General features: G+C 34.1%; 3 protein-coding genes across 6 annotated transcripts in view; 1 reads left to right on the top strand and 2 right to left on the bottom strand.

Annotated features, from left to right (window-relative positions):
* The window catches only part of LOC120776648 (putative U5 small nuclear ribonucleoprotein 200 kDa helicase), an 8516-nt gene extending 5242 nt beyond the window's left edge, over window positions 1–3274 (bottom strand). Inside the window, exons 1-4 of the mRNA XM_040107483.1 lie at window positions 3149–3274; window positions 2546–3003; window positions 2244–2478; window positions 498–2177 (exon numbers count right to left, since the gene is read on the bottom strand). Of these exons, the coding sequence (XP_039963417.1) occupies window positions 498–2177; window positions 2244–2478; window positions 2546–3003; window positions 3149–3193 (2418 nt within the window). The 5' untranslated portion in view covers window positions 3194–3274. The remainder of the gene's footprint in view (window positions 1–497; window positions 2178–2243; window positions 2479–2545; window positions 3004–3148) is intronic.
* Window positions 3275–4033: 759 nt separating this feature from the next.
* Window positions 4034–7065, top strand: LOC120777580 (phosphate carrier protein, mitochondrial). 2 transcript variants are annotated; one of them, XM_040108992.1, is made up of 4 exons: window positions 4034–4107; window positions 4388–4811; window positions 5560–5900; window positions 5974–6316. In XM_040108992.1, exons 2-4 carry the CDS (start codon window positions 4434–4436, stop codon window positions 6314–6316), a joined length of 1062 nt encoding a protein of 353 aa, XP_039964926.1. In that variant the 5' UTR covers window positions 4034–4107; window positions 4388–4433. The 2 variants fall into 2 exon arrangements, with proteins under 2 accessions (XP_039964926.1, XP_039964927.1); XM_040108993.1 differs by lacking the exon at window positions 4034–4107 and having other exon boundaries at window positions 4434–4811; window positions 5974–7065.
* Window positions 7066–11102: 4037 nt separating this feature from the next.
* Window positions 11103–16454, bottom strand: part of LOC120777790 (protein phosphatase 1 regulatory subunit 3B) — a 32145-nt gene continuing 26793 nt past the window's right edge. For 2 of the 3 annotated variants that reach the window (XM_040109317.1, XM_040109319.1), the window contains 5 exons: window positions 14441–14644; window positions 13242–13416; window positions 13032–13169; window positions 12771–12952; window positions 11103–12669 (listed from right to left, as the gene is read on the bottom strand). In XM_040109317.1, coding sequence (XP_039965251.1) covers window positions 12636–12669; window positions 12771–12952; window positions 13032–13169; window positions 13242–13416; window positions 14441–14644 — 733 coding nt within the window. In that variant the 3' untranslated portion in view covers window positions 11103–12635. Of the gene's footprint in view, window positions 12670–12729; window positions 12953–13031; window positions 13170–13241; window positions 13417–14440; window positions 14645–16454 lie in introns of all 3 variants that reach the window. The other variant, XM_040109320.1, reaches the window with a different exon arrangement.

Genomic DNA, 16454 nt, shown 5'->3' with positions numbered 1-16454 from the left:
TTAAATAAAAATATGTAAATAAAATAAATTAAAACAAAAAACAAAACAATTAAAAAAAAATATTAATAAAAAATTAAAATTGTTTAAATAAACAAAATAAAAATAAATAAATTTTTTTTTTTTTAATTAAATAAATAAATATAAGCATTAGAAAAAAAATAAAAAAATAATTAAATAATTTAAAATAATTTAAAAATAAATAAAAAATATAAAACAAATTAAAAAAATTAAATAAATTAAAAAAATATTAAAAAACAAAACAATTAAAAAAATTCAAAAAGTAATTAAACAAACAATTAAAATTTTTTTAAATAAAAAAATAAATAAAAACAAGAATAAACAAAAAAAAAAAAACAAATTAAGAAAATACAAATAAATAAAAAAAAAAGAAAAAAAAAAATAATAATAAAAAAAAAATAATAATATCAAAAAAATTAAAAAAGAGAAAAAAATATTAAATACATAATTTCCTTTCAAAGTCGCTATGAAAACCCTACCTGGATATGACGATCGGCAAACAGATCCTCCACCAATGTACGATCCACACGCGTCATGCCGGCGTGATGTATAGCGAACCCATAGGGCAGCAACTCTTTCAATTCTGTGTTCTTCACCTGCTCCGCTTCAGTGCGTAACACTTCCATGCTGGCTGAGCCCTCACGCAGAAAGCTGCCGAGTGTGTCCTTTTCCAGACACATGTCACGCACGGCGCGCGCCGTCTTACCGGTCTCTTTGCGTGAGTGCACAAAGACAAGCACTTGATTGCGTCCTGCGTGCTCCATTGTTTTCTCGTAAACGATCTCGTTCATGACTTGGAAGCGCTTCAACGCCTTCTTTTCCGTAACACCGATGTATTGCTGCTCTAACGCCACTGGCCGGAAGCTATTATCGAAATAGAACAAACCCTTATCTGGTTTCACTCGCAGGAATGTTGCCACATCCTGATAGTTAGGTAGTGTGGCGGACAAACCGACCAAACGCACATCTTCCTGTGTGGTCTCAATGTTGCGTATGGTACGTGCCACAAGTGCTTCCAGCACTGGACCGCGCTCATCATGCAGCAAGTGAATTTCATCGATGATGACTAGACGCACTAGACTGGTAAATGTCTTTTCACCACCCTTGCGTGTGATAATATCCCATTTCTCTGGTGTGCACACGATTACTTGTGTGGCAGCGATTTGCTCGCGCGTCAATTGATGATCACCAGTTAACTCGGATACGGTCAAATTGTAACAAGCTAAGCGACGGCCAAAGTTGCCCACCATTTCCTGTACCAACGACTTCATGGGCGCAACATAAATTATCTTAAATTCATCCACGTTGATTGTTCCATCCTCATTGATGTGCTTGCCGATTTCGCGCATCATCGTCAGCAAAGCAACGTTCGTTTTACCGGCACCGGTGGGAGCACACAACAACATATTCTCATCGCTGTCAAGTGCGGCCTTCCACAAACGGCTTTGTATGCGATTAAGGGTTTTAAAGCCTTCAAAGACCGGCTGCACGTACTTTGGTAGTTTGTCAATGGACTGCAGTTCTTCCTTGTCTTCGAAAGGTACCTGCTTTAATGCGGGCACATGTACCTCTTCGTAGCCTTTACGTTGCTTGCGGAACGAACCGTCCGGCAGTTGACATCTTTTATTTGCCATAAAGTGAGAGCCTTGTGTAAATGCTAACTCTTCCAACTCGAGCACTTGTCGCACACCTGCCACCTGACCAGCCGTGCCTTGACCCGAGTCATCATTCTCCTCTTTACCACGTTTATTTGCACGCGATGAATTGCCATAGTCATCTTCCTCTGACTTGCCGGTATCCAATTGTCGTAATATCTTAGCTAAATGGTTGTCATTTCGCATCTTTTCACGTATACGCTGACGTTCGCTGTCCGTTTGCGCCGAGGCCAACATTGTGCAATATAAAATCATTTGGCGATTGTTTTTCAGTTGTTTTATGAAGTCGAAACAGTCATAGCCTAATAAAAGTACGAGTTGATTTTCACAGTCTCTTTCGTCAGCAGCATCTTTGAGAATTTTTAAAACATCGGCCGCTTTGCTTTGTGATACCATGGCGTCTTTGTAGTATTTACTCAGACAACGTTGTAACCAGTATGCATCAATGTCTAATGGATGCAAACCACGTTCTTTCTTCACATTCGCTGCATCCTCTGTGAGTAGCTGAAATATAAAGAGAAAATCATAAAATGTTTTAATTTGAAATTTTATTGCTTTGCAAATATTTACATTTTCTGCGTGCAGTGTATGGTCGATGCGTGCTTCCTCGCCCTCTTCTTGTCCATCTTCGTCACGTATTTCACCATGCATATCGTTATCACTTTCTTCCTCCGATTCCTCAAATTGCACATTTATGCCATAAGTCTCATCAATTTGCTCTTCGTTGCCAGCGATGTTTAGAGCGTTCACGGCGTCCGAACCAAAGTCTGTGATTTTCTTACCCAGATTGACTAATAAAGCGAAACTAATGGAAAATAATGAAAATTATTATTTTGATAACTATTTAATTTCTTGAAAATATGTTAACTTACCGCTCATCGGTTACTGAACCTAACAAGCTATCGATTTCACGTTTGCGTTCACGGTCTTTTAGCTTATCATTTTTTAATACTGCCAAAATTTCATCGGCCGCACCACACAAAATATCACGCGGCTGATCACCCAGCGCTTCTTGTATGAAACTTAATAACACCTCATATGTCTGGCGTGTTTCTTGTGTTTTGGGTCGGTACACAATTCCGACCATTTCATCTATACCTTCGGACAGCAATGTAGCACCTTTCATGCGTTCGAAATCATATTGCGCTTCATCTCGCTTCTGACGTTTGGCTTTGCGTTCTTCCATTTTTTCGGGCTTTGTGCGTTGATAGCGATCGCCCATGCGTGTGCCTTCCAACTTACCGACCAGCGATACAACTTCTCCAGTAGCTTCATCGCGACGTGGCCGTTCAATAAGCCGTACATCAGCTTGCAGCACAAGATTGGAATTCTAGCAATAAAAAAACTGTATAGAGCAACTATATGTGCAAGAATTTGTAGCATGCAATTTCAAACGTTTACTTTCGTTGTTCACATTGGACGCTAATCAGATTGCAGCTTTCGTATACACATTTTTCAGCAATGAAAAAACTTACCGCTTTGTACTCATATTGAAGTTGACGAGCTGCAGCATCAGCCATGGTGATATTTGTTCCTCTTATTTAATTTATTAAGTATTTTTTATTAATTGCTATTTTCACAACTTTTAGAAATTGCGATATTTTCTCCGGCTGCTTCTATAAACTGTCAAAATTTTCTCTATTGCGGCCTTTACTGTCATTCGTAATATTTAAAAAAAATGTGTTTAATAAAAACGGTACAGGGTTGTATTTGAGACATATTTTATGTTCGGGAGATTGGAACAGATATTGGCCAGAGAACGTATAATATAGAGAAGGTTCAACTGCGGACAAGCGTGTGAACTGTCAAGAGCTAACAAAATCCTATTAGTGGATTTCACCACTTTTGGCTCAGAAGGAGAAATTTTATCAGAAATGAGTGAACAGAGCTGAATATTGAATGAAAATTATGCTCAGAAATATACATTGCTATTACAGACGCATGTTGGCCTTTTGGCTTATATTTTTATAAGTTTACCATGCTAATTGATATGAATATAATTTTGCGAATTTTTGTGAATTCTGCAAAATTGATAATATTATTATTTAATTATGCTATTTTCATGGTAATATTTGTAATATTCTACATTCTCTGTTCATACAAAATTTCTTCCATAACTCGATGTCTTTCTAACCCGAAGTTTTTTGTGGATTATGGTGGCGAGTAAGGGAAGTTCAACTGTATATATACACAGCTATAAGATTTTAGTGGAAAATATACTGTTTTAATAAGAAATATGCAATTAAGTATTTTACTTTATGTTAAGTTTTCTTCTGTTCTCGAAACAATAATTCAGCTGTTGAACGACGTGTTGTGCCGACAAAAGCAACGCTGTTTAATAGTAACGAGTAATTCGCTACGAACAATCTGTCAGGTGGGGAGCAGAAATTTTCTTCCAAGTGTCTTTCTCGTGCCCATCATAGGTGCTGTCTGTGTAAGTGCTAATTTTTTAACTAAATTGCATAATTGAATATTTATTTGGTATAATATTTGCACATGATTTGAAGAAATATTAGTTTGTTTTAATAAACAACAAATATAAACTAAAAATTTGCTGTATGAAAAGCGTAAACTTTTCTTAAAATTTTGGTATATTCGTCAGCAATTACAACGTTATGTAACCTCAATAAGAGGGATGGTTTTAGATTTTTACAACTGACCTTGCTTTGAGTTTTTTCTATATAGGTAATATTTTTCTTTTAATTATTTTCCAGTTTGCAAAAGCATTAACCGAAACAGCGAAAAGTAACATATTCCAAAATGTTCTCATCACTGTTTGAAGCTGCCAAAAACTCGCCATTGCGCACTCCATTTACTAAAGTCCAATGCGACGCCACCGGTAAGTCGGCGACTGACCCAGTGCCCGGACGCCAGATTCAGGCAGCTGCCGCAGCTAGCGGTGATTCGTGCGAATTCGGCAGCAACAAATACTTTGCGCTATGCGGTGTCGGCGGCATTCTGTCCTGCGGTACTACGCACACCTTCGTCGTACCGCTGGATTTGGTCAAATGCCGTCTGCAAGTTGACCCCAAAAAGTACAAGAATTTGATCAACGGCTTCAAGGTTACCATTGCTGAGGAAGGCGCACGTGGTCTAGTTAAGGGCTGGGCACCAACATTCTTCGGCTACTCAGCACAGGTGAGTGAGTGGGCGAAGTGAAAATTGTATTTGCACGCGAAATATATGTGCGCAAAAAAATAAGTTAAAAGATCTTCATGAAACGGGACATAGGAATTGCGAAAATTAGTGCAGTCAAGCGAGTTTTGTGAAGAAACCATTCGATGTACATTTGTGGAGGACGTCAAACAATAAGAAATGAGAAAATATTCAATATTGTACCGAGGTTACACAATCCCTTGTCGTTATCGGCTTATTGATTTTTAATGCTAAATTTTTTGGTTTGGTTTATTTCATTGCTACACATCAAAACCAATCGGTGTATTTTTTTCAATATCCTATATATTAATGCCACATGACGAAAATTGTATGATTAATTAGTTTGCTTATTACGTCTGATTTTCATTCTGTCTGCATTTTGTGTACTTAACCAAAGTTTGAGTGTAAACTTATCAGCATTACCACTCGACGTCATTTATTTAGTATTTGTCATCATGTGATAAGAATTTATATTATGGTAATTAAAGCGGCTACTCAAACTTATACAAACAAATGTAGATAAAAGTAGTTCAAAAGTTTTAGTAAAAACCCTATAAATTAAATTTAAAAAATATATCACATAACATTGCATAACGTTAAAAATTAGTGCGAAATATTTTTAGAACCATATATTTGCTAGAATAGAAATATTATTATCAATAGAATATTTGTTCATATTTTTATTTATATGTATATTCTTGTTATGTTTGTTTACTCATACAACGTGTAGGGTCTGTGCAAGTTCGGTTTATATGAAGTCTTCAAAGTGTACTACTCGAATATCTTGGGTGAAGAGAATTCATACTTGTACCGTACTTGGTTGTATTTGGCTGCCTCTGCTTCGGCTGAATTCTTCGCCGATATTGCTTTGGCTCCTATGGAAGCTGCCAAGGTCAAGATCCAGACCACACCTGGTTTTGCCAACAATCTCCGTGAGGCTTTGCCTAAAATGATCAAGGATGAGGGTGTCGGTGCCTTCTACAAGGGTCTGGTACCATTGTGGATGCGTCAAATTCCATACACCATGATGAAGTTCGCTTGCTTCGAACGCACCGTGGAATTGTTGTACAAGTAAGTACCGTAACTGCCATACCTCTTTTTATTAGTAGTTATGCTAAATACGTTTACTTTTCCTTCTAATTAGACACGTTGTACCCAAGCCACGTGTCGAATGCACCAAGGGTGAACAATTGGTGGTGACATTCGCTGCTGGTTACATTGCTGGTGTCTTCTGCGCCATTGTATCACATCCCGCTGATGTGGTCGTTTCGAAATTGAATCAAGCCAAGGGCTCCACTGCCATCCAAGTGGCTAAATCGCTCGGCTTCATGGGTATGTGGAACGGTCTGACGCCACGTATCATTATGATCGGTACACTCACTGCCCTGCAATGGTTCATCTACGACGGTGTCAAGGTTGCTTTGGCTCTGCCACGTCCACCACCACCAGAGATGCCAGCTTCGCTCAAGGCTAAAGTCGAAGCTTAAATCAATTTTAGTTTTAAACCGAACTCATCAGTAAACTACAATACGTATCTAAATTAAATAAGTTCAGCCAGCGATATTAAAGTGAGACAAGGCATTAAGTCGTCACAGTTACAGTAGTTAAGTTGCAAAAAAGTATAGCGAGTTTACCACAACAGTACGAGTGAATACAGTGAACATACATACACATTGGCACGGACATACGTATCGGCGCATTTATAGGGGGACGCGAAAGAAACTAGACGATACGCGATTAAAATGCATAAAACTGCTAAAAACTTAGTGTTTAAGGTGAAATGTGTTGAAACACAATGGAATAGCAAATACGTTAACTTACTATAATTTAAATTTTAAAGCATTTACAGTAACATAATTCTGGCATTCCAGTGGCTAATGTAAATAAGCCGCTAGAAACTTTGCATTTCTATTCAAAAACATTTAATTAACTACAAAAACATTCTGTTTTTCTTTTTAACTACTTGTTTCATATTTTCAAACACCTAACTTGTATTTAATCTTGTCTAATGTATTTAAGCTAAAATTCTAATTGTGTGCGCGCAGCGAAAAAAAAACTTATGCTAAGTGAAAACTGTTATGTTCAAATTACTAACGATTATTGTAACACTAGCTTAGCAGCATTAAGTGAAAAGTGTAAAATATCTATCGTTTTAACCATGTATTTTGTAATCCCCGCTAAACAGCGTTGCTAACGTTGTCCGAAAAAAATATAGTGAAATATTCAAAACTAAAAATCTGTGTTTCTTTTCTTCATACAAAATGATATGTTTTGTTTTATATAATAGCTAAGCGTGTGTGTGTGAACTCGGCCAAAAATGAAAATAATCCGTAAAAAATATACGTCACCGGAAATGACTCGGATTTTTGCCGGTCGAGTAGTACCTAATCGGTAGCATAACTTCAAATTACTTTAGAGCCAACAACAAAAATAAAAAGTGTATATTTCAAAAAATATATTTTATTTAGAACTTTATAGTATTTATATATACAAGTATATTTAGGTATATATAGGTATTTGTCTTAATTCAAAATCTACATTTTTTGTTCTTATGCTACTTTAAAAACTAAATATCTACAAAACGCGTTTAACAATTACACATATGGCGCATTTAAAGTTAATATCTTGATTTTATAACATATGATATTATATAATTTTTTTTTGTTTACATATATACATGTTCTTAAAAATAACTAAATTAGTTAAAGGAACCGTAAAGCAAAGCAAATAGTTGATAGAAACTTTTAAAACGTGTGTTGAAATGGTTTAGAGGCTGTCCATGTTTCCACAAAACTACAAATCTTGCTAATGATATAACAAAGAGAAATGGAGAAATGGAAAATATGCAAAAGAGTATTCAACTAAAAATCTAATAATGCGTCAGCTCAGCATATTCTGTTTTATTTTTAGAGCATAATTATTTTTGAAGGCCAACTACGCTGTAAACGCTACATAAAAGTACATACAGCACATGCACATACAAATGTACATATTGTTCGGTTTTTACAAAAAAGTTTGATTTGTATTCATATACATACATTTTGGATTTTATATTTTATATGCATAAGAAGAAACGTTTATTTCAGCAAATTAAAAAAGTTTTAAGAAGTTCGTTCAGTTTCTATGGCAGCTATATGCTATAGTTGTCCGATTTGAAACATTTCTTCGGATATTGTATGTAAGCTTTGAATAATAAGCTATGACAAATTTCATGTAAATGCACGGACAAATAAAAAAGTTTTTCATACAAGGACAAGATTTTCAGCATACAATTTGTATGACAGCTATATGCTACAGTGGTTCGATCTGAACAATTTCTTCACATAATATGTGTAAGTCATGAATAAAAATCATTTTGTGTAGATTTCATAAATATTTCACGACAAATAAAGAAGTCTTTCATACAAGAACAAGATTTTCAGCGTTCAGTTTGTATGGTAGCTATATGCACTATAGCTCCGATATCGGCGGTTCCGACAAATGTGCAGCTTCTTAACGTTAAAAGAACGTGTGCAAAATTTCAGTTCAATATCTCAAAAACTAACACACAGATTTACATTTGTATGTATGTATGCATGTACTTTTCGCCATTCTGTGCAAGTCTTCAGTTAGCTGCCAATTAATAATAAATTGCGTAAAAATTATTAAAAAAAAAACGAACAATTTGATTTTGTTAAGCTAAATTTGTTGTGCAACTTTCTTAACAACCATTTCAGTCTTACAGTTTCGGATACAAACGAGCGAATAAGTAAAAATGTAAGCCGTGCTAACATTATGCATATAATAGTTAAAAAAATATTTAAAAAAAAAATTAAAAAAAAACAGTTTACAAAATAGTAAATTTAATAATGTTAGGCTGTGTTTGCTATAAAATTTTGTTTAACGTTTTATTTGCATATTTTTTTTTTTTTTATTGAATACATATATATTTTTATATTTATTTTTTAAATTATATATATAGTTTTTTAAATTTGTTTTTATACGTTTTTTAATGTTTTTTTTTAATTTTTTATGTTTTTCTTGCTTTTGCATTTTGCTGCCTATATATTGTTTACTGGCTTTTTTTGCATTTGAAATAGTAAAATTGTAACAAAAGTGAAATAATTTCACTTTTTGTATGGCAACATATTCGAAATTACTTACACACGCTTAAAATCGTAACAAATTTACACGTATATTCATATGTGTATATGTATGCATATATGTACATATGTATATTGTATATGTAGTTATTATATGTATATAAAACTATTTATTAAAAATAATATTTACAAAATTGTTTATTTTTTATTTTTTATGTTTTTCTTATTTATTATTTTTGTTACAAAAAACCGTTTAAAAAATTTTTATCGCTTACAAAAACATAGAACATACAAAATCATATGCATACGATATAAAAAAATGTCGTTGCGAAATTAAAAATGTTTTATAAAAAATTAAAAAGAAATATATCATAATATATAGTACATTATTGGTTGTTGTTGTGGGTAAAAATATAAATTATTGTCAAATAAAAAACATTACACACATTAAAAAAAATCCATTGAGACACGGTCTGCAGACATTGCAGCAGTATCTTTAAGTCGAGTATATAAAAAATAATCACAAATAAACAGTTATATGTATATAGATAATATTTTTGACATAAAAAAGTAAGTCTGTCTGTTACGCGCACACTAATTCGCTTGCAACACAAGCGGTATGTTTTTTGAACAAAAAGTTGTTCGTAAACTTTTTATTGTTTGAATTTTTTTAATTTTTGTTTAACTTTTTTTCAATATTTTTTTTTTTTTAATTTACTTGAAAAAAAATTTTATGTAAAAACCCGTTTGTAAACAATTTCCAAAAGAATTTAAAAAGAAAAAAATTCCAAAAAACATTAAAAAAAATGTGTGAATCAAAAAATTAATAATAAATATATTTATGGCTTCATATAATAAGAGCTACTAAAAACACAATGTGCAATTTTTTTAATATATTTTTTTCCAAATTTTTATTTTTTTTAACTTTTTTTATTTATTTTTAGTTTTTTGCGTTTTGAATTCTTTTTTCAATGTTTTCCTAACAAAATTTTTTTATGGAAAAACTTGTTTAAAAAAATTTCAAGAAAAGAATTAAAAAAAAATTAATAAAAAAAATCAAAGAAAAAAATTTGTGTTTATCGAAAAAATAATAATAAATATATTTATGGCTTCATTAAATAAGCGCTGCTAAAGACACAGTACGCATGTGTTTAATTTTTTCTCAAAATTCCGTTAAACAAATTTTCAAAAAAAAAAACTAAAAAAATTTAAAACTACAAAATAATTTGTTTCAAAAAAGTTTTTGTTAATATCAGTTATTTTTTTTTAATTTTTTCCTTTTTTTATTTTAATTTTTTTAAAATTTTTTTTTTAATTTGTTTTTAACGTTGTTTTTGTTTAAAAAAATTAAGCAAAAATATAAAAAAAATTAAAAATAGAAAAAAGGTTAAAAAAAAATTCGAATCAAATTAAAAAAACTTTAAAATAATTAAAAAAAAAAAATTTCAATAAAAACTTTTGTTTATCAAAAAAATGTATACTAACAATTACAGTTATACAGTTATTTCCGGCTTCATTTAACAAACGCCACTAAAAACACACTGTGCATGTTGCAAGGAATTGTGGCAGCCGCGCACAAACTTGTAAAAAAGTAAGTAAATGTATAAAACCATTTATAAAAAAAATCGTCAGCACAAGTCTCGTTAAGAATTTATGCGTCAAAAACCCACAAAATAAAATAGTATACACGCTTGTTTATATAATAAAAGCCAAACGCAGTTCAAAAATCACACAAACTCCGCGCTCACTTAACACAATATTTGCCGCTTACAGCTAGACTACATTACTACGACAACAAGTGTTTGATTTCCAACTTACAACTAAACCTACTATAATATATATATATTTTTATGGCTATTGTAGGCGTATTTTATAGTTTAGTTATAGTTTCAATTATAAATTTAGTTATAGTTTTGGGTATGTGTATGTTGGTTGTAGTTTTCAGTTTTCATATTGTTGTTATTGTTATAGCATACATATGTTACTAGTTTCAGATTTTGCAAACAAACGCTTGATATTTGATTTCTTTAGCGCTTGTGTGCATAGTTTCAAGTAGTTGCTGTAACCTAAACTAACGCTAAACGCTACTGTGGCCCCTAAGCTCACTTAAAGCACTCAAAGTCATAACGCAGCTGTGAAAATGCGCTGTCTTTGCAGTTCGCTTAGTATTTTTGTAGTTATTTTTGCAGTTCTGCTAGTAATATTGAGTTTGCGTTAGCGTTTCGGGTAGTAAATGTTCGTATAAAGTTTCTATGGTACCGTACTCTTAATTTTTTAACTCCGTACTCTTATTTTTTTAACTCCGTACTCTTATTTTTATTTATTGCTTGCTTACTTAAGCGCTTGAGCACCTCAAACATATAAAAAAGTAATGTTTTGAAGTCTCAACCTTTACTTAATGCGCTCATAAGCGCTTATTGCTGCTCTAAAGTACTGCGCATGCGCGCAGCAAAGTGAAATACCGGCAAAATAAACAAAAGTAAGACACTGCTTGCTAAATTTTCATGCCTTGTGCTTACTTTTGCTGCTTGTGCCGCGCTGCTGCGCTATGCGCGTAGCCTTAGTTACGCTGGTGCGTCATTGCGCTGCAGCTTCTGGACTATAAATGGCAAGTCATCACGTTTTATATAGACTATATAGGAATCTTTAGTGCTTGAGAATGCGACAAAGTTCATGTTGGCATTTAACGAACTTTGTTGCTGCCTCAAATAGTATACAAATATATAGAGTAATTTCCACATTAGTTAACATTATGCAGCGCTACTAAAACTGGCTTCAAAATATATGCCCCGCTTCACTTGCTGGCCGTGAATTCGAAACCAGCTCGAATACACGTAAGCCACGCATTGAAGCGCCGGCCAAACAAGTTGAGGCGCGTGGCTCGTGAGCTCAGCACATTGAAGTTTGTCACTTCCGTTAACACTTTCTAAACTAAAAGCTACAAAATGGCTGCGCTTTGCTTTGGCGGCGCGTACCGCCTTCCTATTGTTTGCATAGTTTTTAAGTTTACTATTTTTTTCTTTGCTCCCCTTACTACTTCCTTTCTTAGTCATACTTAGTCAACGTTTTAATATCACTGCTCCTACTCTCAAGTCTTTATGATCGCGGCCCACAAATTGCTGTCATACGCAGGGGCGACTAAATCACTTATTTTGTTCAGTTGTTTTGAAGTTAAAGCCTTTAAAATGTGCACAATTGGTTCTCGAATATTGCACTGATTTAACGCACACTACGCTGTCGTATATGTTACATAAATTTTTAAGGATTTTTTCAGATTTTTTTAAATTTTTAAAATTTTTTAGCTCTTAGACATCACCACGAGCGCCTTAACACTTTCATATTATATAGTTTTTGTTATTGTTTTTAACTTTTTTAGCGCCAAAACTTTGCTTAGCAGTTGTGGTAATGCACTTCGTTCCGCACGCTCGGCTTAGTCTGCTGTTTTGGGTTGTTTTGGTATACGCCAGTGGCGTCGCTGTAGCTCAACAGCGCCGCTCATGCTTTTGTGCTGTTGCTGTGTATTTGTCTTGCTTTGTGTTTACATTTGTTATTGCTTGTTTTTGTTATTGTTGTTGTTGCTGCGTCTAAACTAGTTGTTCTACATTGGCATTTATGTAAGATTCTTTGCTCTACTGCAGGGTTGTTTGCGCTGTTTTCGACGTGAGCCGCTGAGTGCTCCTAGCGCAGAGCGCACGACTCACATCCTTATTTAGTATAATCACCATCACCAATATTTCTCCTCGTTCTGTTTTTGTTGCCTGTTGAATTTGAGGAAATTTTCCTTGTTTAGCTTCACTGTTTCATTCAAGTTTGCTCACCAACAGCTTGACTGCTTGCTTCTAATACAAATGACATTTACCAGTAGGGGCCCGACTCCTGACTCCAATTGTTTTGTGCTTGATGCTCTTTCGTATTGCTCAGTGCTTCCGAGAGCGCGGACATCACATGGCCGCGGCAGCTATTGCGCGACGTATTCTTGTCATATGGCGAGAGCGCGTTGTAGTAGAAGGGCGAACGCTTTGTAATAGTATAGTTCTTACCCTGTGGTGAGATGTACATAGATAAAGATAATTGATTAATTAACATAATAGTGTTAAAATAAGTTATATTATGTCCTTACCCCATTGTTATCCCAGTATTCTTGGTTGTTGCCGCGATAGCAAATGCAAAATTCCAGACGCTTTGACGATGGCGGCAATGTGATCTTGAATGAGAACGTATCGAAGACGACGTGCGCATAGGTAGCTGGTCCATAAGCCTGCAAATAAAAGTGAACAGTGAAACAGTTAGAAAAAATTGAGCTTTGGTTGGCAGCTTGCTTGCAACTCACCCTGGCGAAGGTGCAGAATATGTCCTGCTGATTCTTCCAGTCGTCCCATGTGACGCGCACAACGACTTCCTTTTCGAAGGAGATGTTCTTCACTTTCACCGTGCCGACAACAATGGACTCTTCATCCTTGACAATCACATTTTCGAGTGAGACAAAGTCACGATCGATTTTTTCTCTGTAATAGTGAAATTGTAATTAGTTTATAGGTCCAAATATATAATAATAAAAGAAACAAGAGCAGACGTTAACTTCGATTGCCCCGAAGCTTTAATATCCTGCACAAATACCAAAGATATGCCCGTTCTTACGACACCGGAACGGATCCGGATTTTTACCCGGCCAAGGGCTGTAAACTCGGCAGTATTCTGCTGCTCCAACACAACAACAACATTTTCTGCAAGAACATTGATCCTATCCATGTATGACTTGATTCCGATTGTTCACTTTGTATGACAGTTATATGTTATAGTCAAGCAAACTGAACCGTTTTTTCGGAGACCACAGCGTGCGTCTTTAGCAATAAGTTAGGTGAGGTTAAATGGCTGATTTGAAATGATTCTACCTCATCTTCTTCCAAACACCTGATGCAGCTGGCATCCCGTAAGACTGCATGAATTGCGATCGGACTTTTCCAGTTAGAACTCATACTGCCATTGAAAGCTGGACCATGCTGAGAGCGAAGAGCTCCTACGAAACCCGATCGGACTATGTCCAGTTAGAACTCATACCACCATTGAAGGGTGGACCTTGCTGAAAGCGAAGAGCTCCCTCGACCTTTTCTGATTTACCCTGAGCCAAAAGGACCTTGCGACTGCACAGCTGCTGGTAGTTGACCAACGCTTGCGGAGCTGGTCTAAGACCCAACAGTCCAGAAGTAAACCAAACGAAGCTAATTGAGCTCCTACTCGCCTCTGTATATATACAGAGGTACGGGCGGACAACGACAGACGAGATTTCCGATAAGTAACTCAAAAGCTGAGTTGTTAGCTCGTGTATATACAAAAAGACGGACGATCAGACAGGGTGACAGACTGCTATGGGTAAATCGACTTAGCTTGTCACGCTGACCATTTATATTAATATACTTTATAGGATCTCTGACGTTTCCTGTTGAGTGTTACGAGCATACTGGCAAACTTAATAGGCGCTGTTCAGGGTATAAATATGGAAATTTGTGCTTTGTCGCTCTTTGCACTCACCTAAATGTTAAGTAATCGGATGCTGGTTGTTTAAAGTCGACGGTCCATTGATCGGCCGGGTGTGGACTAACGAGGCCCTGTGTAATTTGCTCCAAGAATTTCGTGCTCCACAATGGCGGCACATTCGAGGGTTCGGACATAACGCGCACCTCCGTTAGCGGTTGACCTTCATCGTCAGCGAAGATCACACGCTTGGTACAACGGCTGAAAGGAGAAGAAAAGATAAAAAATTAAATAAAATTATTATTGAAATAAAACATTATACAGAGTTTTTTAAATTAAATTTCGACAACTGTGCGATGTGATTTGTATAGAGTGGGGTGTAAAATAAAGAACCATATGATCGAGGCAACCAAGTTGGTGGGCACGTGCTGCTGTATATTTTCCACATTTAGCCTTTGAAGCAGGCGTCGATCATGCCACTCGCCAAATGACTCGTCTAATAACGCATCAACAAGCAACACACCCACCGAGTGTTGCTTAAAAACGATTGCAAGTGATATAAAACAAGCAACAACAACAGGCGACATGAATGTCTTGCCAAGGAAGTATAAAAATTTCGCCAAATATTGCATTGCTTGACTCGTTGCTGACGCCAAGAAAATTAAGAATTCCTAATTAAGCTTCTTATTTGCATAAAAAATGTCTCGAGACCTATGTGCCGTGATGAGGTCAGGAGGTGAAGGTGTTTTTAAGGTTTTCTCAGAATTAATACGACGTGTTTTCAAACTGATTTATAGCTTCGACGTCGCAGCTGGGCCATTAGGAAACGAGTTGCGTTGGTCTTCAATGTGAATAAGTCATCTAAATTTAAAACAATAAATGCACTATACAAACAAACATATATACACACGTACGCACATACATACATATGTTCTTTCATCCATACATACAGACATATAATGATACATACATACATGTCTATATTCATATATATCGGACAGATGTGGCATGTGGCATGCGGCATCTGCAAAATGCCTTATTTACTACGTTTGTACTCGTATGTATGTATATATAGACAGCAACTCTAAAAGGTGTGAAAAAATATTGTTGATGGGTGAGGTGATTAAGTAAAGTGCAAGAATTTAAAAAGAAAAAGTCTTAGAATGAAAGTGAATGGCACATTTTAAGCGCTATTTTTAAGTGCATATATATACATACATATATGTATGTATATATGTTTATTGAAGTCCTTAAAAATATCTTTGTATTTGTAGGTATACTTACATAAAAGAACATATGTATGTCTTGTTCTGGTGTTTGAGTGAATGTCAAAGCGGCCTTTCAGCGCTTTCTTTGCAGAAATCAATGTTTTTTTATTAAAAACAGTCTTCGAAATATTTAGAAAAATTACAAAATAATGCTAATTTTTATTATTTTTGACAACTACAAATTTTTGGTGATTTTTTTAACTTTTTTTTTAATTATTATAATAAAATATAATATATATTATATAATTATTGTATATTAAACGATTTTTAAAATTTTTTCCTATAATAAGAATTTTTTGTTTTAATTTATTTTTTCGAATAATAAAAAATACCGTTAATTAAAATTTTTCTTTCTTTAGATTTATTTTTAATTTTTATTTGTTTATTTTTAAAAGCTTAGAAATTTTTTAATTTATTTGAAAATATTTTTCGTATGATAAAAATTACAGTTAAATAAAAATTTGTATATTTTTTGAAAATATTTAAAATTTATACTGCAAAAAATATGCATTTTAAATTAGGTTTTAACAAAATTGGTTTGAAATACATACAATTTTTTGAATGAGTTTTTAATTTACACTGAAAAAAAATGTAAATTCTTTTGAAAGTATTTTAATAATATATATATATACTTTTTTTATTATAAAGGATTTTTTTAATTAAATGTAGAATTTACACTGAAAAAATGTAAGCTTTTTTAATTTAATTGATAATATTGAATGTATTTCAAATTTTTTTGTCATATTCAAATAACGGAATTAGTTTAAAATGCAATTTTTTATTATATTTCGAATTTACACTGC

The sequence above is a fragment of the Bactrocera tryoni genome, chromosome 5, assembly GCF_016617805.1.
Source record: "Bactrocera tryoni isolate S06 chromosome 5, CSIRO_BtryS06_freeze2, whole genome shotgun sequence".
In the NCBI taxonomy this organism is placed as follows: domain Eukaryota; kingdom Metazoa; phylum Arthropoda; class Insecta; order Diptera; family Tephritidae; genus Bactrocera; species Bactrocera tryoni.
Note: the sequence above shows the minus strand (reverse complement) of the source record. Positions and strands in the feature narration are given on the sequence as shown.